Consider the following 21582-nt stretch of genomic DNA (forward strand, 5'->3'; position numbering starts at 1 on the left):
AAAATTATAAACTTTACATCTTCTTAAGAGAAGACTAAGTACTCCAAGACCAACTGTCATGTTTTTTAAAAACAAAACCCACCAGTTTTACATTCATACAAGCATTTGACATAAAAGGATTCACAAACTTAAAATATATATCTTATTAATAAAGCCACCAAAGCTGAGCAAATTTTGCCAAAATTTTAACACACATCTTTGCTTTTATTCAGACTTATCATGTCTGCATCAAGGTGAACAGAAGTCAGTTCCCTCAAATACTATACACACACATGTTTTTTTTTGTTCGCTATACTTTTTCATAATTTAGCATATTTTTTTCTCTTTACCTTGTAAACAAATATGCAGCCCCATAGAGCCGCATACAGCCTTCGAACACCTTTTTCAAAGTAACAAAAATAAGCATGTTCATTACCATGACCCAAAGGACAGTTTCTCTATAACATGTAAAAATAATAAGATATATAGAGATATACATGTACGTATGTACACACACATATACAGTGACCAATGCATCTGTACTATCTCTTATTGAGAAACCATCTCAAGAATTCAAGTATTATTAAGATTATTATTAGTTCAATAATAATTCAAAGATTATCCATAAATTAACTTGATTTATCACTAGCTTAAGGTCTTAAACTCAATAAGGAACTTGGAAATTATGTTTAAACTGATACATTACACAGCATAATTACTGTTGTAAAAATTTTTTCAGAATCTTATTCATAATTACATACATAATTTTACATCTTCTTTATTTTAAGCATTATGTAGCAGTCCTAGCTTATCTAATTAGCAAACCAGTTTAGTTAAAGAAATTCAGATTAACTAGCCTCTTCTTTTGTCAAGAAACAAAACATAAATTGGTAAAAAGAGGTGGGCTTAAACTATAACTCAATACTGATAAAATTGGGGAAAAAATATTGAGGTCAAAGATGCACTTTGATTATATGAACTTGAGTTTCTACCTAAGAATGCTTCTAAGCCAGCATTTTTTTAAGGGTAGAACAGAAAATATAGTAAAACTTTAGTTTCTCTATATAACTGAAATCCTGGATATATTAACATAGGCAATCAAAGAGGTAACCAAAGAAAGAGATCCTTTTATTCGGAAGGTTTATAATCTAATTTATTAATATTTTCTGAAAGTGAGAATAAATTTCCTACTCACACAATGAGGTAAAGAGCCTTTTCTCATTTTCAGACATAAGAGATAGTCACTGAGAGTTGTAGCCTCACTTCCACAATCTCAGCCATGAGTTGAAAGTAAAGGTAGAATACAAAATATGTTGGGCACGGAACTGAAGGGGTATTTCTTCTTTCCAGTGGACCTGAGATATATTCTTGCTCAGACAAAAGAAAAAGGCTAACAAATCAGATTTCTATTCATCTTTCATACTACAGACAGAATTAGATTCTTTTCCTTTTTATATCAGGCCACCATGTATTCAGAACAAAATGTCAGATTCCCATTCAATGTTGCCACCAGTGGAAAATGACTTAGTGGCCATGTTCAAATCAGATTCACATGTTCTTGAGACTAGTCTAGTATTCAAATAACCACAGGTCCTTAGACTTGGTCATGGCCAAAACCAAGGTCTTCTAAGACACAAAATGTTCCTTTGACTATTGCCAAGTGGTCAGAGACCAGACACAGATCTACTCGTCCGTGCACCCAGTTTAAAAAGAGAAATACCCCAAACTATGAGTTAAGCAAGATACTCACAGACTGAGAGACTTGGGCAAAAATCAGTATCAAAATATAAAATCAAAGGAAGAGAGAAGAACAACAAAAACAAAGATTCAGCAAAGGTAAATTCCATTAGTCCTTGGAATTTGCTCCAGGACTTGGAAAAAATAGGAAGTTTCTGAGATTAAATGATTCATAAGGTTGGTTCTGGCAGGTGAGTGTATTTGAGCATCTTGGTAGGACCATCTCCAAAATGCCAAACTACAATTTTAAAATAGTTACAGATGTGACTATACAAATATAAGGTGAGTATGTGTTGAAGACACATTTCACTTTGAGGGAGTTGGCAAGATGGCAAAGCTCATTTCAAGGAAATGTAGAGGAAAATTAATTGTGGGGGCCACCTGGAAATAAAAAATGGTTAATGTACCAGGGCAATAAAATTATAATTTGGAGGTTGTCTTTTCTTTTAGACAGAAATCATTTACATTTTATAGAGTCTAGGGCCTAAACAACTGACAATTTAAGACACATTTCCCTAGAGAATCAGGTCATCTGTGGATGAAACTCTTAGATGATGGCCACTGTCACAAATACCGGCCATACAGTATTTTTCACTTTTTCCTTTATTTTTAAATTTTGACAAGTTTTAACAACATATAGAATAGTCATTTAACAATTTCTTTCTCTCCTCTTAATCTAATTCCAAAGGAAGCTAACCTTTGGGTTCACCACGAACCTTTATTTACAATATTCTTACAAGAAAGCATAATTCCTAATACATAAATGAAAATGCTAGAAACTATTGCCCTTAAAAGATCACATCTACTAGAAAAGCACATTCTCTCCTGCTCTCAAAAAGGAAGTCTCTTTCAATAAGAAAGAATTTATTCCCTATGGCAAGCAAGAAGGGCTGTGTCAGGGAAAATTCTAAGAAAGGAGGTTTTATGTGCTTTTATATATTTAAGTCCCCTTTAGGAAAAAAAAAAAGGAATACAAGCAATCATTTTACCAGAATGAAGTTAAAAGTTGACTATTACAAGAGCCTAGAGTTAGATACTAGTCACTTCCTTCCTCAAAACTAAAATATATATATTTTATTTGGACAAAAAATATCATCTTGAGAAAAAGCATACAGTAAGACGTTAATGACAACTTTTGTTTTTCTTCTCTCAGCTCTTAATTTCTGTCTCTTGGCCAGCAGATAATGTGTCTGATAAGAGAAAAGAAAGTCACACCATTTGATTCACTTGCTATTAGACAACTGTTGTCAAGAGGTCTAATGCAGGGTGGAAATTAAAGCTATTTCCTAAAATAGGGACAATAGTTTAAGTAGTGTTTTCAGTTAAGCATACGATAATTGTTCCTTGTGCAAATACTTCTCCATAAGGCAAGCAAATTGTAATTATGACTAATATAATTATATATCATTATCCAAATTGTATATGCTTCAGCCTTGCTCCAGAAAATGGATTCCTTATGGATCTTATTCCTCATATCCAGGAGTTAGTCATTGTCTATTCACCCTAATCAATAATGCATTGGTGATTAATAAATGCTTATCAACAATTACTTTGAAAAACAAAACAAAGAACTTGTACAGAAATGCTCATCTAGGGATGGGAGGCAGGAAGACACAGGCAACTGTGTCAAGAATGAGAAGCTTGACTTTGAAGGTCAAAAGATATTTCAGTTCAGTAAAGAACCCAGGCAGGGAGTCTTTGTAGATATTTGAGGCAGGGAAGGAAGCATTGTTAGAGCATGAAAAATGAACTTTTTTGCCACTTGGATGAGCAGGGAGGAGAAGCGAGAAGCGGGAATTACACCGCACCAGCGACTGGAACACTAAATTCAAGAATAAAACTAACACAAGAGAATCCAAACAAAGGGACACAATAGACACACTTAGTGGAAATGAAATTGGATTTCTGAACTGGATTTTAAGACCCTGCTATGAGCTGTATGCTACATCAAGAGATAAATGCTACCAATTCTGCACATTTTCAGAGAGCTCGGTAAACTCTGGACAATGTATTGAATTGACTCACAGCATGACCCCCAAGAAGGAAAAGTTGCCTGTAGGAAAAACCTTTCGGAAAATTCTGTAGAACTTTAATGAAGAAAACTACCTCCTTCCACACAGATCAGGAAGAGGTTAAAACTGTACATTTTGAGAAGCATGAAGAAGGGGCCCGCACACTGATTGAGTCCAACCACAGTAGTAGGGATTTCTACCCAACTGAAGTTTCCAACAAATTGTCTTCCACTCGCAGGCAGATGCTAGGACTCTAATGCTGTAGCTTCTTTAGTGACTCTCATTTAACACACCAGTCCACGGAAGCAGCCTTTGACGTGCAAAATAGAAAGTGACCAGAGTACAAAAAGTAGGATTGGAATACGGTGGGGAGGACGACGAGATTACAATGCCAGGAGGTATACCTAAACATACACAGGACGATGCTCCAGACTTGCATTCGATACCAACTTTTCTTGTCCCAGGGCAGAGAAGGTGACTACCAGTATCTCAGCAAGTGTAACAACACATGTTACTATCAACTGTAAAAATATGCTATTTGTTTATCTATCTATCTATCTATCTATCTATCTAAATTCAAGCTACTAAACATATATGTAGTATTAGTCTCAGGAGTAGAACTTAGTGATTCATCACTTACATATAACACCCAATGCTCATCCCAAAAAGTGCCCTTCTTAATGCCCACCACCCATTTAGCCCATCCCCCTATTCACCTCCCCTCCAGCGACCCTCAATGTGCTCTCTGTATTTAAGAGACTCTTAAGGCTTGCCTCCCCCTTAGTTTTTATCTTAGTTTTCCTTCCCTTCCCCTATGTTCATCTGTTTTGTTTCTTAAATTCCACATATGAGTGAAATCATATGATATTTATCTTTCTCTGACTGACTTATTTCACTTACCGTAATACACTCCAGTCCCATCCACATTGTTGCAAATGGCAAGATTTCATCCTTTTTTGGATGAAGTAATATTCCACTATGTGTGTGTGTATACATATATACACACATATACACATACATACACACATACATACTACATCTTCTTTATCCATTCATCAGTCAACCCAGTAATTTTACTACTAGGTATTTATCCAAAGGATACAAAAATGCTGATTCAAAGGGGCAGAAGCACCCTAGTGTTTATAGAAACACTGTCAACAATAGTCAAAGTATGGAAAATGCCATCTCTTTTCTAAAGCTGGTGCCAGTGTTTGGCATTATAGCCTTCCTTAGCAATAAACTCTTGAGGCGAAGTTCAAGAATCTGAAGAATTTCTTCTGTGTTGCGGCACTTGAGTAACTCACATCTAGCTTGGCCCTATAGTAGGCTTAGATGAGAGCTGAAGGTTTCTTGTGTCCACATATCATTTCCTGACATGAATTTGATTCAACTGCCAGCATTATCATGTGAAAAAATGTTTACTTCTGTCATGACTAACATGCCATCTGCATGGTAGCCAGAAAGTATGTTTGGGTTTATTGTGTTAGTTCCTGATACTTAAATTGATTCCATTCACTATTCTTTCTATAAGAACTTTGATGGCAATGTTTTATTCCTGAAACTGGCCACCCTGCTGTGGAACTATTTCCATTAACACTTCATGGTGTGCAAGTTGGTGGGACAGGGAGATGAAGGGATTGTGCTGTCCCTAGGTTCACAGATGGGCATGTGAATATGTTTCATTTTGTTCTGTGAGAACAACCTTCTAACCAATCCCCTGCTTACAGTCTTGATCTTTGAGTCATTCTTCCCTAGTTCTGCTAAAATGATCTCTCTGGAGTGCACATCTGCCCATGACATTCCTAGAATTAAAACACTCTGATGATTGGGGTGCCTGGGTAGCCTAGCTGGTTAAGCATCCAACTTTGGTTCAGGTCATGATCCCATGGTTCGTAGGTTCGAGCCCTGCATCAGGCTCTGTGCTGACAGCTCAGAGCCTGGAGTCTGCTTCAGATTCTGTCTCCCTCTCTCTCTGCCCCTCCCCTTCTCGTTCTCTCTCTCTCTCTCTCAAAAATAAACAATGAAAAGAAAAAGTTTAATAAAAAATCCACTCTGATGATTCCCATGTGTCTACAAAGTCCAAGCAAACTAATATGATCCATAACACCTTTATGATCAAGTGTCTACCTGCCTTCCTAGACCCATTTCTTATCATTCTTTGCCTTGCATTATGGATCCATGGCAGACAGGATTTACCCTGTATATGCTTTTTACTCAGACTGTGAATCTTTGCCTGGCCAGCTTCTCATCCTTTGAGAGCTTAGGCATTCTTCCTGACAGAGTCCTTTTCTGAGTCTTTCTTTCCAGGCATTTGGGACAAGTACTTCTGCTCCATACTCCTTTCTTCAAATACTGCGTGCAAACCTTTATCCTCACCACTCATGGTGCCTCATTGACATACATCCATGTTCTTGTTCCTACTAAACCGTAAACTGGTAAGTGCTATATTGTCAGATAGGTTCTGGCACAGAGAAGATGAGAACCAGCAGTGCCCATAGTGTTAAATCCTTGTCTGAGGGCAGAAGACCAACGTCTCAGCTCAGTCAAACAAAGAGAGCACATTTTCCCTTCCTCTGCCTCTTTGTTCTATTCAGGCCCTCAATGGATTAGATAATGCCCACTCGCAGTAGGGAGGGCATTTGCTTTATTCAGTAAATGGAAACACCCTCATGGACATATCCAGAGGTAATGTTTAACCAGATAACTGAACATCTTATAAAGTCAAGGTTTAGACTAATTTGTAGGTGGCAAGAAGTACATGGTTATGTGTTTTATGTGCTGGGGGAAATTGCGTGAGAATGAAAGTTGTATCTTGGGGTAATGAACCTACCGTTGATTTGGAAAATGAAAAACAGAAGATCCCAGAAAAGACTACAGATGTGAGTCCTGACGTGTGAGGCAATAAAGGCCAAACTTCAGAGCTTGTGGGGAATGTGAGAAGGAAAATGAGAGATAGTTGTAAAAAAGAATCATTGTTTAACTTTTCAGTGCTCTCAGTGAGTTAAGATTGTGTGAAGTGCCATTTAAATCTCGCAGAAACCCTGCACGAACCAGACGCTGAAATCTGAGACAACCCAGATTCAGGTTAAGTGAAGTCACACTTCAGAGATTCAAACCCAGCTCTGTGATAAACTCATACTCTTCCCACTGCATTGGCCACACGGGTAAATACAGTCAACAGGTACACATGGTGTGAACACAGTAACTTTCAGGGTTTTCTGCACATTTCACAAATGTCCAGTGAATTTGGTAAAGTCAGGAGAAAGCAGAACCAGCTAGGGAGATACAAAGGACTGAGTTTCCTCGTATCCTCATTTATAAGTCAACTCAAATTAGGCAAGATTGCCAAAATTCATCTAAAGATTGAGACTGAAGCTAGGGCCACTATTTTCTGTTTAGTGAAAAAACCACCAAAGATGTCCAGGGCGAGTTCTATGAAAGCAGGCTGCTGTGATTTCTAGTTCCTAAAATGATGTGGATACACGTGGCAGGCTGAATAATGGCTCCCCTTTCAAGGTACCCATGTCCTAATCCATAGAATGTGTAAATGTTGTCTTTTCTGGCAAAAAAAAAAAAAAGGACTTTGCATATACAATTAAGTTAGGGATTTTTGAGATGGGGCGAGTATCCCGGTTTATCTACATGGGCCTTAAATGCCATCAGAAGTACCCTTACAAGAGAAAGAGTAGAGAGAGAAGTAGAGAGAGATTGCACACAAGAAAGGAAGGCAATGTGACCACAGAGGCAGAGATTGGAGAAATACAGCCACAGGGCAAAGTTGCTGGCAGCCACCAGAAGCATGAACAGTCAAGGAGCAGAGTCTCCCATGAGTGTCCTTGAGGGAGCAAGGCCCTGTTGAACGCTTTGATTTTGCTCAGAGTTACTGACTTTGGATGTCTGCTCCTGGCCTCCAGAACTATGAGAGAACAAATTTCTGTTGTTTTAAGCCACCCGGTTTGTGATAATTTGCTACAGCAGCTACAGGAAACTAATGTCATGGCCAAATGACAGTGGAAGGCCTAAATCTCAAACACCCTAAAAATCTGATAACACATCACTGGATTATATCCTTTTCACAGAGAAAATTAGTGGGGGTGGGGATACTTCCCCATATACAAGTACCTTAAAAGGGATTTGGTTTGACCTTGAAAGACAATATTACGGCTGCCCAGACTTTGTTTACTCCATGTGCAGACTATTTTACAGCCATTCCTTCCATACTGCCCATTTAGATTGTCACTATCACAGATTTGACTGATGTTAGGTGTTCGAACTGCCAAAATAAATGAGTGCTAATAAAACAGGGAAGTGTTCTGCCATTGAGCCACTGAAGCAACGCAATGCTTTCTAACACCACGATGAAACCAAATAATTGGATACTGTGATGAATTTGAGGTATTACAGTTTTGATGGTGTTAGGATTATGATAAGTGTGAAATAGTAATGCCACGTTCCTTTTGTCCATAGGCTCGGTGGGATGGCCTGACTGGGCGTATCACCTTCAATAAAACCGATGGCTTGAGGAAGGATTTTGATCTGGATATTATTAGTCTCAAAGAGGAAGGAACTGAAAAGGTAACCTTCTCAATAATAAATTTAAGAATAAAATAAAGAAAACTGTTCAAGCATTTTAATTGCACATACAAGTAGGGAATGATAAAATGTTTCTCTTAACATGTTCATGTATGTCCAGTTTTCTGGAACTCTCTCTCCCTGCCCTGCTGGTAGATGTTGACATGCTAGATCTGAAATTGTATGTTATTAATAGCAATGCTAACATTCATATACTTCTTCGTTTATGCAGCAGGCATGATTACAGTATTAATACCTATGGTCCTGTGGGTGGGGTGTCATTAGCCCCACTTCTGAAAGGTTTCAGGAAATTGAGTTTAGACTTGGAAAATAAGGAGTTTGTCAACGATTCATCTATGGAATGGCATCCAAGTTTTACTCAGAAATGAATTTGAATTGCACTCCCTTTTGAGACTGGTTGACAGAGGGACAGACTAAAGTAGGATAGAAAGGGCTTACTGGATTCTTAATTCTAGGAGGAAATATACCCCCCGAAATGCATTTTAATGCTGGGTTCTGATCTTAGAATTATTTGATCTTATTTTTAAGTATCGTTTTTATTTTTAAGTAATCTGTATACCCAATGTGGGGCTCAAACTCACAATACCAAGATCAAGAGTTGCACACTCCTCCAACCGAGCCAGGCAGGTGCCCCTTGATTTTCGGATTACTTTAGTTGTAATTCTTAATCTCTCAAGGTTTCAAGCTCCATATTTGCTAATTTCAAGTAATGCAAATATGAACTATTTTGTTAAATAATAATTAAAAAATAGAATTCGACTCAGTGTATTTTATTATACCAATTTTATTATCCACAATTATGTGCTAGAATTAAATAACATTTATATTGTGAAGATTTTGCCCTTTGGGATGCCAGACAAAAAAATGTTTTGAAACCCCCAAAACAATCATCTGGAAATTAAAACTCTGTGATCCAACATTTTTTTTTAGTGTAGTGCACAAGATATGTCTCCTATAAAAGACTGGCTTTGGGAACCATCAGTTACTAACTTAATTGAAATGTTTGGGATGATTTTTAAAATGAGATGAGATTTCCATTTCTGTTCTGTTGCTTTTGTGAAATGACACATATTTTTTTTAAGGTCCTGACTATGCCCCGTCCCCAAATAGCTTAATTAAAACAAACAAAGATTAATCAGGCTGAATGTAATAGATGGTGACCACTGGTGTGGAAATGTTTGAGGGAAATAATTACTTTACAGCTTTGAGGGTACACATTATCTACACAGGTTCCCATTTCAAAAATGCCCTCTCCCTGTCTCTACCTCTCTCTGACTCTCTCTCTCTGGATCTCTGGCTCTCTGTTTCTCTCTTTCTCTCTCAGTCCCTCCCCCTTCCCCACCTCTCTCTCTCTCTCTCTCTCTCTCTCTCTCTCTCTGGGGTCTCTTCACTCAGATTTGCTGGTCTGTTCGTTAAACCTGCTCTGACAGAGCCATCTCACCTCCATCGTGGACTGTGGGAACAAAAGGAAGGACAATACTTTTAGGGACTGAACGCGTCTAATGGCTGCTCCTCCGTGCATGCCTCTCTCCCCGCTCCTTCTGTTAATGCATAGAACTGAGAGGTAAAGAAAAGCTGTTCAGGAAACATCGTTCTGGCTCTGACGTGTGATGAACGAGATGGAGCCATCCTTACGCCTTCATAGCTATTTATACACTGCAATATTATGCACACTCCACTGGTGTTTTTCCATCAAAGGCAAAATCAAATTAGATGAAAGTGTTTTCTCCATTTGTTTCTTATCTCTTCATTGTTTGCAATAACTTTTCTTTCTTCAGGTGACTTGGGCTCCATTCCTGAGAAGGCTGACTGGGCCTTAAGGCAATGGGGAAGCCAGCCCATCTCTCTCAGGAGCCACGGGAGGAGATGCCCAATCTTTTCATGTCGGCCTCTCGCAGGGTCCACAGAGAAAATTTTAGAAAAAGCTCACTTTTTCACTTCCACTCAAGTTTCTGCTGCCTGGAGGCCCATAATCAAAGAACATGTCATCAAGCTTAGAGTGCTTTCTTCTTGCTTAGGAATAGTGTGTGTGTGTGTGTGTGTGTGTGTGTGCGCGCGTGCATGTGTGTGTGTGTGTGTGTGGACTGATTCTGCCTAAAGGCTTTCTTGAACAGGCTTTCTTAAAGAATGAGGAAGACACTTTCACTCCACAGAGCTGTGCATATTCACAAGAACTTTAAGTCATTTTGGGGGTGTGTGACAGGTAAAGTGAACAGTAGGCTGCATTACCAAAAGGAAGTAACTTCTGTGGGACCCAAGTACTTAGTTCGTCTCTTGACTGTACCTGTGTTCAGGCTTTATGTTGAATTAACGTGCAAGATTCCAAACGGTGGGTGGGGAATGGGACGCTCCGAGCATTCGCACACCGTGCTACCATCTGGGTTCCATGCTCCATTTTAATAAGTGCTATTTTTATTTTTCCCTCTGAAAACCAAGGCTGCTGGCGAAGTGTCTAAACACTTATATAAAGTGTGGAAGAAGGTTTGTACTCGGACAAAAATGGCAGGAAATCTGGAGGGAGGGAGTGGGGAGTGTCAGAGGAAAACCTCACCTTTCCAGTTTTGCCAGACCAGTAGATCTCTAAATGCAGTTTAGAGGTGATAGTCTGTCTGTATATAAAGGGAGAACAGGCCGATTAAATATGTTGTCTCTCAACAACGTGACCCATGAATTGAAAGCAGGCTTGAGATGGATTAAATAATGATGGATTAAATATTTCCCCTTAGATTATTTGTCGTTTCTCCCAGGCAGGATCAGCCCCGTTTGGGACTGAAAGCAGGTTATTGCCACAAAGGTAGACACTGGCCCATTTATATTCCTTCTCAAATCACAAAATATTTTCCCAAAGGGGCATGAAAACAACAATAGATTTGATCCATCGGACTCATCAGATAGGCTAAGGCTCAGAAGGCTAAGACATGTCCTTCAATGTCACCATCACAAAATATAAGCCATTTTCAGAAATTCCCTTTTCTTATGAACTATCTTTGTTTTGCATAGGATCTTTGTCAGTGCATATTGCCTGGCAATTTGTTTCAGAACCACGGTTCTCAGAGGACAAAAACATTAGCGATGTTGGAAGGGAAATGAGATTATCTTGTAAATTCTAACACCTCCTATTTCATAGTTTATTGTACAGGATCATATTGTCAATGAATGTGCACAGATTTATTATATAAGCAAATGTGAGGCATTAAAAACATTTGGATCAGGAAAATGTCCCAGAGATAGGCAGACACTGTCTTCCATTCTCTCTCTCTCAGTCTAATTGCTAAACTCTCTAGCGATTGACGGATGCAACTGAAATTACTTCAGGTTGTTCAACTTGCTGGTTTTGTCAGGTTCCCTTTTATCTTTCAAATTATCAGTTAAGTCATGGAAAGTGTAAACAGTTTCTCCCTGTGGTCCAAAAGCTAGTCTCTCTCCTGGTCGTATTCCATAGATGAGTTCAAAAATGTCCTTTTAAGTTTAAAAAAAACGTAGGTTTAATAACCTTGTTTTAATCTTCAGTGAATCAGGCGACCAAAGCCATAGAGAAGGCAATCTCGTTTCCTCCCTGCTAATAAACAGATGAACCTAACTGGTGCCCAGAAAGAAGCTTATTCCACTAATCCAGCTTGAGACTCCAGGCACTTTATGCAGTGTTGAATTAATTCAAACCAAATATCCTCGGGAATGGAATCCAAGCTCTGAAATTCCCTGCAGGGGAGGGGAATGTCCTTCATTTGTCACTAAACTGCCACAATCACCCCCCCAACACATTTCCTGGGGATGCACCTCCATGCCTTGGTGTCTCTTCCTTCCTGTTGACCTATCACTGCTCACATTGTAAGTTGCAGATGTTGTGGTGTGCTGTTGTGTGTTATGACTGCTCATCAACGATTTACAGTAGCCTGAGCACTAGTCTGTAAGACCTACTGTCCCGTCCCAATAAGACTCACATTCAAATTCCAAAAACTCTTTGCACACTGACCCTATTGAGTATAGAATTGTCAGCCTGGATTTTTTTCCAAGAGAGGATGTAGCAACCTTTACAAAGTCTGTCACAAAAATGTGTGTTCATGAGTCTCATGATATAAGAAAACAGACAAGTCTTTTATTTTCTTTCCTAAGTACTTGATATTTCACTCCTCACTGTTGGATTTTGACTTTATGTGAATCACTCTCTGTATTTGGAAAATGGATGCTTGTCACTCTCCAAACACTTTTTTGTTGTGTAGTGGTTTTTTTTAAGTGTTTTTTTTTTAATGTTTATTTTTGAGAGACAGAGCACAAGTGGGGAACTTGCAGAGAGAGGGAGACACAGAATCTGAGGCAGGCTCCAGACTCTGAGTTGTCAGCACAGAGCCCGATGTGGGGCTCAAACACACAAACCGCGAGCTCATGACCTGAGCCGAAGTCGGTCACTTAACCAACTGAGCCACCCAGGTGCCCTTGTTGTGTCGTTTTTTCAAAGAAGGTCTGCTTAATGTCATCTGGATACTCATTCTTAGAAGCTTCCCTTGGTTGTCCGAGATAATAAACGGCTGCTCCCGCATGCCCGTTTACAAAGTGAGAGAAGGCAGGACCAGACAATTTAGCTCTTGAGTGTTCCTCCCCACAAATAATTGATCCAACCCTCTGCTGCTTCTCACTGCTAAATTACTGCTGTCGGCTTTTGCTCTACAGTTTGAAAATTGAGGTTCTGCTTCCTAGAGGCACTCCTCCAAGGTCAGAGAACAAGACTGAAATGCAAAATGTCTAGGCATCTGGTTAACTGTATCCCTCCCTCCAATACGCATGACTCATGAGATCTTGCTTCTTCAGAAAGAGACATTCATTTGCTGATCTGTCCACTTAATTAACAGATAAAGCCAGTTGACTATTTAGGTTTAAAACACACACACACACACACACACACACACACACACACACACACACATATACACTTCTGTTTTGCTGATGAAACCATTTGAAAACAGAAGGCTGTAGTCATTCAAGCTATACTGTCCACCTCCCAGGAATAACCTGACCTTGACCATAATTTGATACTCTTTTAGTCTAGATTTGAAAGAACTTCTGTTAGACAGTAGAAAAATATATTCTCCCATTTCTCATTTTGTAGAAGAAAGTTCACATTGAATGGGACTCTGGGATTCAGCTGATCGGAAATGCTGTAGCAATGATACCTGACCTCCTCACTTATGGTAGGGCTGGTAAAAGAAGTCAGAGCTGGACGTTAAGCTGTGGTGTGCATTTGTCTAGAGTTTCAAGTTCATAGGTTAAAAGAGAATGATATTATAAGGCTGTTCAATGCTGCCAATTTCAAATATTAGTACAGTTCCTGTAAACACACACTTGATGTTAATAGAAATTAAAGAGGACACATCCCATTACTTAACATATTGGCTACAAACAGTTATTGTCTCCACTTTCCAATACTTAATTAAAAGTTAGGTTTCATTCTCCCCAGTGCCTAAGTCAAGTTTTAATTAGAAGTATATAGCCAGAGCCCAATTTACACACTGCCTTCATTGAGTTAGAAGTCAATTGGTCACAACCTAAAACATAGCTTTGGATAAAAACCAACAGACTCCAGGTATATTTAGCATGAGTTATGTTTCCTAGAAACAAGGGTCTTTCCCCCCAAAAAAGTGGGAGAATGAATACAAGTTGCAAAAAGGGTAAGGAAAAAGTTGTCTCCCTTTCCTGGCTTTAGAGCCAACCAAAGAAATCTGAAGATTCCATGACTTACAGATGTTGTATGCATTGTATGCATTCTATGACAGGCATTGGCCTTGATGGTGAAAAGACTGAATGGTTATTAAAGGTGCTGTCCTACATCCCAATCCTACTTCTAGGAACTTCATTACAGATAGGCTTAAAATACTTCCAAATGCAAACACTACCCCACACTCTCACTTACCTAGACCTGTCTCCTTATTTCACCAGTCAACTAACTCTTACTAAGTATAGAAAGAAAACAGTGACATTGAAATAGTTCACACTGGTGTGTGAATGTGGGATAGTCCTTGAAACTTCCTCAAAAACTTACGTTTCTAAAAAGAGTATTTGTCAAGCTAAATGAATTTCCAGCTGCTGTATTTAGGCAATAAATCAAAGTAAAGAAATAGAAAAGGAAAGAAGAGGCCTAACATTCCCACTGGTGATATTTTATTTAACTATCAGAAAAGCCCTTATATCTCCATTTTGCTGGTGAGGCATTGAGGCACAGCAGGGTTAATGAACTTACCCAAGGTCACACTGCTGGCACATTGCAAAGCTAGGATCTGGACAAAAATCTGTCTGTAAAATTCATATTCTGCCCAGGTAGGCAATGTCCTCCCACTGGGAGAATGTATTTAGGGATCAAGCATAGGACAACCCAGCCAATTCCAGAGTCTTTCCAAATGTTAGTGTTCCACAACTGCCCCTCTCTTTCATGGATATACTTTACCTGCCTCTAAATGAAATAAATAAATATTTCACTCACCACCCAAATTCTTTCACAACCGAGCAAGCTTGAAGAAATTACTGTGGCAGTCCTTTCAATGTCCTTTGTTACTAATGTTCGTGTAGCTCTTAAAACGATCAAGATTTTCATGTGCATCTTCTTATTTGATTGTGTCAATATCCAGATGACGTACTTTACAGTTGGAGAACCAAAGCTCAGAAAGGTTATCAGCCTGTCCAAGGTCACACAGCAGCTAGATTGCCCAGCTCTGAAACACACCTGCATTACATCTGTCTCACCAGGCGGGCAATAAATGCCTACAGAAGGCTTCAGATAAATAGATCAGTTCCCTGAGGCTTTTCTCCTGGTTTTCTCCAGAAGTTAAACAAATCAATGTACTTCTCCAGGGCCTACTAATGCAGGAGTGACTTGGCCACTGGAGAAAATTGTGGGTCATTATTTTTTAAAAGAGCAATGGGTTTCACTGACTAGTAATCGCCATGGGTGGTTCTGTGATAGGAAGAACAATGATCAATAAGAATGAATACCCTCACTGAAGGAGTTCACAGTCAAGTGCACAGACATAACAACAGAAGAATAACAGAGGATGAGCCTACAGCAGAGGTATGAGCAGTCCTAATATAGTCCATGACAGGCACCCTCAACCAGCACTGGCTCCTGAATGAAGCCAGGCTCAGAACTTAGTCTACTGTTCATCCACACTTTTTTCTTCCATTTATTTTTTCCCTTTTAGATACCCCATCTCTCTATCATCCACTTTGCTCCTTTCATCCCATTCCTTATAAATTTTAAAGGCACTGATGGTACCACTTTGGCAATGGAAGGTTTGTATCACTAGAATGTAAGCTCCACGAGGGAAGAAATTCTTGTCTGTTTTGTTCATTGCTATGTCCTTCAATGCCCACAACAATACATGGCATAAAATAGGTGTTCAACAAATACGTATTGGAAGAAAAATCTGATACTCATCTAAGAATTCTTAAATTAACAAAGAACAATGAGTTTAATAAATTCACAAACGAAAAGACCTCTCCCCACTCTATCCCAAATGGCACTAATTTTCCCTGTTCTATGTACACACTCATTCCTTCATTGTTTCATTTTCCCACAGTTAGTAGCTTCAATGTGATGCCCTGGTGTCTTCTCCCCAGACTCTAAGCTTTTGTGTCCATTCCTGGTTTAGAAGGGGCCTCTCTTTGATGTAAATGGGGTCACTGACAAGCCAGCAGCCTCTGATGTATTGTGTTCTGTGTAGATTGGGATTTGGAACTCCAACAGTGGCCTTAACATGACCGATGGCAACAAAGACAGGTCCAACAATATCACCGATTCACTGGCCAACCGAACACTCATAGTCACCACCATTTTGGTAAGTTGACTGGAAGTCAGGGTGTCTTATCTGGACTCCTACCCTAGACTTTAAACATTTTTTTCTTCAAATATCTATTTTTAATTAGGACACTAAAAATTTATATTTGTATATACCTATAATTGCATTGAATTAGAAGCTTCCAACAATGTTCTGAATATCTCCCACCTTGGATCCATTCTCAACTCAGCCTCACTCCACTCTCTAGCCCAATCCAATTAGTCTCCCTTGCTCTCTGGCTGGTGGTTGTTTTCATCCAAGGAGACAAGAGACCAAGGAAGTAGGGAAAAGAGAAGTAAGAACATCCAATGGTTTCTCAGAACTTCTGTCCTTCACAACCACAGCTCTTATTCTGTCAATGACCCTGCTTCTAGACTTCTGCTGTCCTGGACTCCAGGAGTACTCTTTTTTCCTGCCTGCCTGAGCCCTAAGTGCTACCAGCTTCCTGATTATGTTGGTCTTGGAATGTCAATACCCTACCCTTCCTCTCACCTGCATTCCTATTGGCTTCTTTGACCTGCTCACTCTTCCATAAATAACCCATTTACTAAGGGGGTTTTCAAAAGCCCAGGTAAGGATACTTCCTGCTTCCTATTAGAATCCTGATCATACTCCTATCCAGTCATTGTATATCCACAGGTTGTCCATTTTTCTTCTTTTCCAACCCTAACCCAAGGAATAAAGGACAGGAGTTTCCACCTCTAAAATCTTCACTTTCAGACATTCTTGCTTTATTCCATTCAGTCCACAGTGTTGGACAAATTTATTTCTAAACCTGTTAACTTCTGAGAATTGTTCATCCATGATAAAAACAGTTTTGCTTTTCTGTGACTCCTTTCTCAGGAACTATCACATGGAAATGTAGATTTCTATTTCTATCAGTTTGTTTGAGGATAAGCCTAAATGGGTCTTAAATGTCTGAAGTAAAAAATGTGTAATGAGGAGTAAAAGGGCCTATCGGTAATGTAATTATTATAATGTTATAAAATAAAATAAATTTTCATTTAGCCAAATGAGAATAAGGTTAAAGATACGTGATAGTGAGGAAATGTCCATTATTCGTAGAATAAGGGATTTATTATGTAAGTGTATAAGCAAAGAATTACCAGATATAAGATTTGAGGTGAGTTCAAATAAGAAAATGGAACTGATAATATAAGAAGACTTAGAAATCGTCTTTGAACAAGACACCCGGAAGGAAACGAACCAAAATATGTAGGTAAAAGTGAATATTGAAACTGAGATGAAATTTAACTGAGAGATGAGGAAATGAGACTAGTAGATAGGATGTCTGAAAAGCAAGGGGTTATATTTGCTGATTTAGATTTCCTTTTTGTTAGTAGGTAAAGCTCTTATGTAAAAGCCAGGAGGGAGGGTCAGTCATGCAAAGGAAGTCCGGGTGTGAGTACAGATGAAGACCAGACAGGCAGACATCTGGTCTTCCAGTCCCCTCACTGCTGGACCTCAGGTCCAAATGTGACTGTGTCTCTATCACATGTTTCGCTCACAGCCCTGCCTTCAACAGTGGAGGAAAACATTCTCATTCACACACTGAGGAGAGAGAGGTAAGAGGGTATAGGGAAGATGAGTTTAGGGAAGGCAGCATGGTGAGTGACTAGCTTCCTTACTCTGATATCCTAATCATCATTTTCAAATATTTTATATCTTCTGACTGCAGATGGAGCTTGTGTAAGTAAATTCTGCCTTCCATTATAACAGGGCTTTCATATTTGGTTTGTTTCATATAGGAAGAACCCTATGTGATGTACAGGAAATCTGATAAGCCTTTGTATGGAAATGACAGATTTGAAGGGTATTGCCTGGATCTGTTGAAAGAATTGTCAAACATCTTGGGCTTCATTTATGATGTCAAACTCGTCCCTGATGGCAAATATGGAGCCCAGAATGACAAAGGAGAGTGGAATGGAATGGTCAAAGAACTTATAGATCATGTAAGCAAAAATGCATGTCTTATAGTTGAGTTTTAAGTGTCTGACAAAATGCATAGCTAGAAGCCAAAGAAAAAAAATGATTCTAAGTCAGCATCGGAAGAAATGTTATACTTATTTGAATCCTAAAAATGGTTTAAAAAGTAGAAGGAAACAATGTAGAAATAGAGTTTGCTTACGTAGAAGGGCAAGTAAGGACACAAATTGGGGACAAAAATGTATGGATCCATCCATCATACGGAAGAGTAAACCTGAGTGATTCTTAAATTTGATAAAGAATTCTACAGTTTGTGGCTCAAAGTCTCATCTTGTCAGCTGATTTTATGACCAAGTGGCTCCTTTTTTGCTTTATTTACATGCCCTTTTTAAAGACATACCCCTGCAGATTTTTCTTCCATTTACTTCCAGAATGTGTGTATGTCTGTCAGTGTGTGTGTGTGTGTGTGTATTTTATACCTTCTGGCTTCTCTTTGCTAGTAACTACCATTTCACAAACCTAACTGTGTAAATCAACTGCTTTTATAGTAAAGCCAGTCATTACAGAAGCTTCTTGCATGAAAAACATTTGAAATTAAGAAGTATAGATCAGGAGTACCCAGAAACGTCCAGACATTTGCTGGGAAGTGATACAAATAAGACAATGATTTCAAACTTGCTTTTGCAGAAGGCTGATCTGGCAGTGGCTCCTCTAACCATTACCTACGTTCGGGAGAAAGTCATTGACTTCTCCAAGCCCTTCATGACCCTGGGTATCAGCATTCTCTACCGGAAACCCAATGGTACCAATCCAGGAGTGTTCTCCTTCCTCAACCCCCTGTCTCCTGACATTTGGATGTATGTGCTCTTAGCCTGCTTGGGAGTCAGTTGTGTACTCTTTGTGATTGCAAGGTGAGTTCGAGAACTACTGAATTTACCAGAGATCTAGGTGTGCCTCAGACTGACATGTATGTTCTAGAGGTAAATATAGGTTAAGAACATTAAAGTGTTATTTTAGTTTTGCCTACTGCTCCATTCTGTCAAGTTTGCCCTCACAAAGGCCATGCTGTAAATGAGTATCTTCTAATTTTTTATAAAGTTACTTTTAAAAGACAAGAAGATATTTTTTATATGAATTTAACTTTCTCAGTATTTCAAGCAACATAAAATGTTCATTTACCCATTTTCCCTGAATTATATTATAACAAAAGCAACAGCTCACCTAATAAATCTAAAACATTTCAACAGGAAGAGTAAAATGCTGTCCAGACACGTGACCCCTGGAATATTCGGTTAAGCAAAACAGGAGAAAGTTATCTAGTAATTGTTGTAGCAAATGAGAAATACTTGGATGAAATAAGGTTATGAATCCTCAGGAACAAAGAAAAATACTTTGAAGATTTTATAAAATTTATTTTTTAAAACTATAGAGAGTTAAAGAGAATTCTAGAAATAACTATGAAAAGAAAAATTACTAGCATGTAGAGTCTAGAGGCATGAAATATTTATGCTACCATTGATGATTCAGTTTAGGTTTTTTTCCTGAGATAACTCTATATTTAACCATTCCACTTTCCACCATTCTTCAAAGGATTTTTATACCTTTTAGTAGATGATATTTTCTAAATACCTTTGATGGTGAATTTGAAAGAAACACAGCTATTTTCTCTTTCTGTTGGCTTAAACATTTGATATCCCTAGATGGACCGTGTAAAAAAATAATTGCTTTTGTATGTCCCCCACTCATTTTCAATCTTTTTAATCTTTCAACAAAACTCAGTGAACTTTCTTCCCTGATCAATTTTTGTTTTCCCGCCAGGAATTTCGATGAGAAAAATTTCTTCAGGCTAGCTCTCTGTCATTGTCCACTCTCTGGTTTTGATGAATGCCAAGGAACTCTTTCCCTGGCATAATTATAAGGAATGTTTGGGAAAACAACCCAGGATAGAAAAGTCTTAGAGATCCATGAGGCACATATGGTCAAATTGAATGAATGTGTGCTCTCACATGTGGGTATTTATATATTCAACAGGAAATAAATGTTTTCTCCATACCCCATATCTTATCATTACCAGACCCCAGATCATCTTCCAGATTTTGCCCAACTATTAACTACGTTTAAGTAATGATCAAAGCTCTCTTCCATATGTCGTACCACAAAAAAATAATATGTTAAAAGTAGTATAGTGATACTATCCTCTGGTACTTTAGTGCTCTAAATCAATGGTTCTCAACTAGGAGAGACTTTGTCTTTCAGCTAACATTTGGCCATGTTCTAAAAACATTTTTTTGGTTATCACAACCAAGAGTGCAAAACGGTACTGGTATAAAGTGGGTACAGTTCATAGATGCCACTGAACGTCCTACAGTAGGCACATAGCTCCCCACAATAAAGAATTACCCCTAAATGTCAACAGCACCAAGATTCAGAGACAATGTTTTAAATAATTAAAGAAGATGTTGCTTTGGGTATCAAATTTTCAGAGACAAGTTACTGAGCTTTGGGGGTGCATTTCTCATTACTGTCTACTAAGTGAAATTAATACAGCCCTAGAATGGCTATTTCAAACATGACTACTTGATGTACATTGTAACGATGGATAAGACATTTTACATTGGCTCGTTGTTCCATTCCTCTGCTCTGGGGCCCGCATCTGTTGGGTGATATTGGGAGACAGTGGAGCAAACCAAACAGCAGAGGGAAGTGGGTTTCCATATCCCCCAGTCTGTGGTTCTGTCTAGGCTGTGATGTTGATGAGTAGAAGAGGCAAGACAATGTTGATGACCAAATATTTAGCATACTGATTTGATCATGGCCAGTGGGAAACAAAACATGTCAGCAGCATCCAGAAGTTCTTATAAGCATACGGGCTGAATGTACCCTTACACTTGACCCCAACTGTGCCTTTCACTTGCCTTTTTTTGCCATCAGAACATGTCCGAATAATGTAACATTTGGTCATTTTCCCCTCCTTACTTTGGTTGTTTCTCTATCAGCTGTTAGTGACCCAGAGCCCTATATTTTCTGACTTCATTCTATTTCTATGAAGAACACACCCCGCAATCAATACTATCCACTCAGTGTTCCTACTCACCGACAGCACCATTTATAAACCAGCTCTTCATTTAGCTTATTCTCCTTGTTGCCCCCTACTTGCTACCTCTCCTCTCACTCTGGGTTTTGGAAAGGTGGAATTGTATGCATCCAGTGCACACTTGCAAACAGCAGGGTGGTGGAACGTGGGAAGTAACTCCCTGAGGTACACAGGTGCACTGCCATGGGGATCATCCTCTCGACTATATTCATCTCTACACCCTTGAATCCATTTCTACTTCTACTTCATAAAGCCACTAAATATATTTTGGAGGTGATTCCCAAAGACAAAATCCTTATTGAATATACGTGCCACTTCACTTTTACTTCCCACCATCATAGCTAGAGACCATGAACTTGGTCACTCTGCACCAAGAAGCTAAGATGTGAAACAGCTTTCTGTTATCACCTTAGTGGTT

The 21582-nt window shown here is 38.9% G+C and overlaps 1 protein-coding gene across 7 annotated transcripts in view; it reads left to right on the top strand.

Moving 5' to 3' along the window:
- GRIK1 (glutamate ionotropic receptor kainate type subunit 1) overlaps positions 1-21582 on the top strand; it is a 369747-nt gene that overhangs the window by 303628 nt on the left and 44537 nt on the right. For 3 of the 7 annotated variants that reach the window (XM_043593773.1, XM_043593767.1, XM_043593768.1), the window contains exons 8-12: positions 8196-8303; positions 10758-10802; positions 16031-16144; positions 17893-18096; positions 18758-18981. In XM_043593773.1, coding sequence (XP_043449708.1) covers positions 8196-8303; positions 10758-10802; positions 16031-16144; positions 17893-18096; positions 18758-18981 — 695 coding nt within the window. Of the gene's footprint in view, positions 1-8195; positions 8304-10757; positions 10803-16030; positions 16145-17892; positions 18097-18757; positions 18986-21582 lie in introns of those variants that run through there. The other 4 variants (XM_043593769.1, XM_043593770.1, XM_043593774.1 and 1 more) reach the window with 2 other exon arrangements.

This window comes from Prionailurus bengalensis, chromosome C2 (assembly GCF_016509475.1).
Source record: "Prionailurus bengalensis isolate Pbe53 chromosome C2, Fcat_Pben_1.1_paternal_pri, whole genome shotgun sequence".
NCBI classification, from domain to species: domain Eukaryota; kingdom Metazoa; phylum Chordata; class Mammalia; order Carnivora; family Felidae; genus Prionailurus; species Prionailurus bengalensis.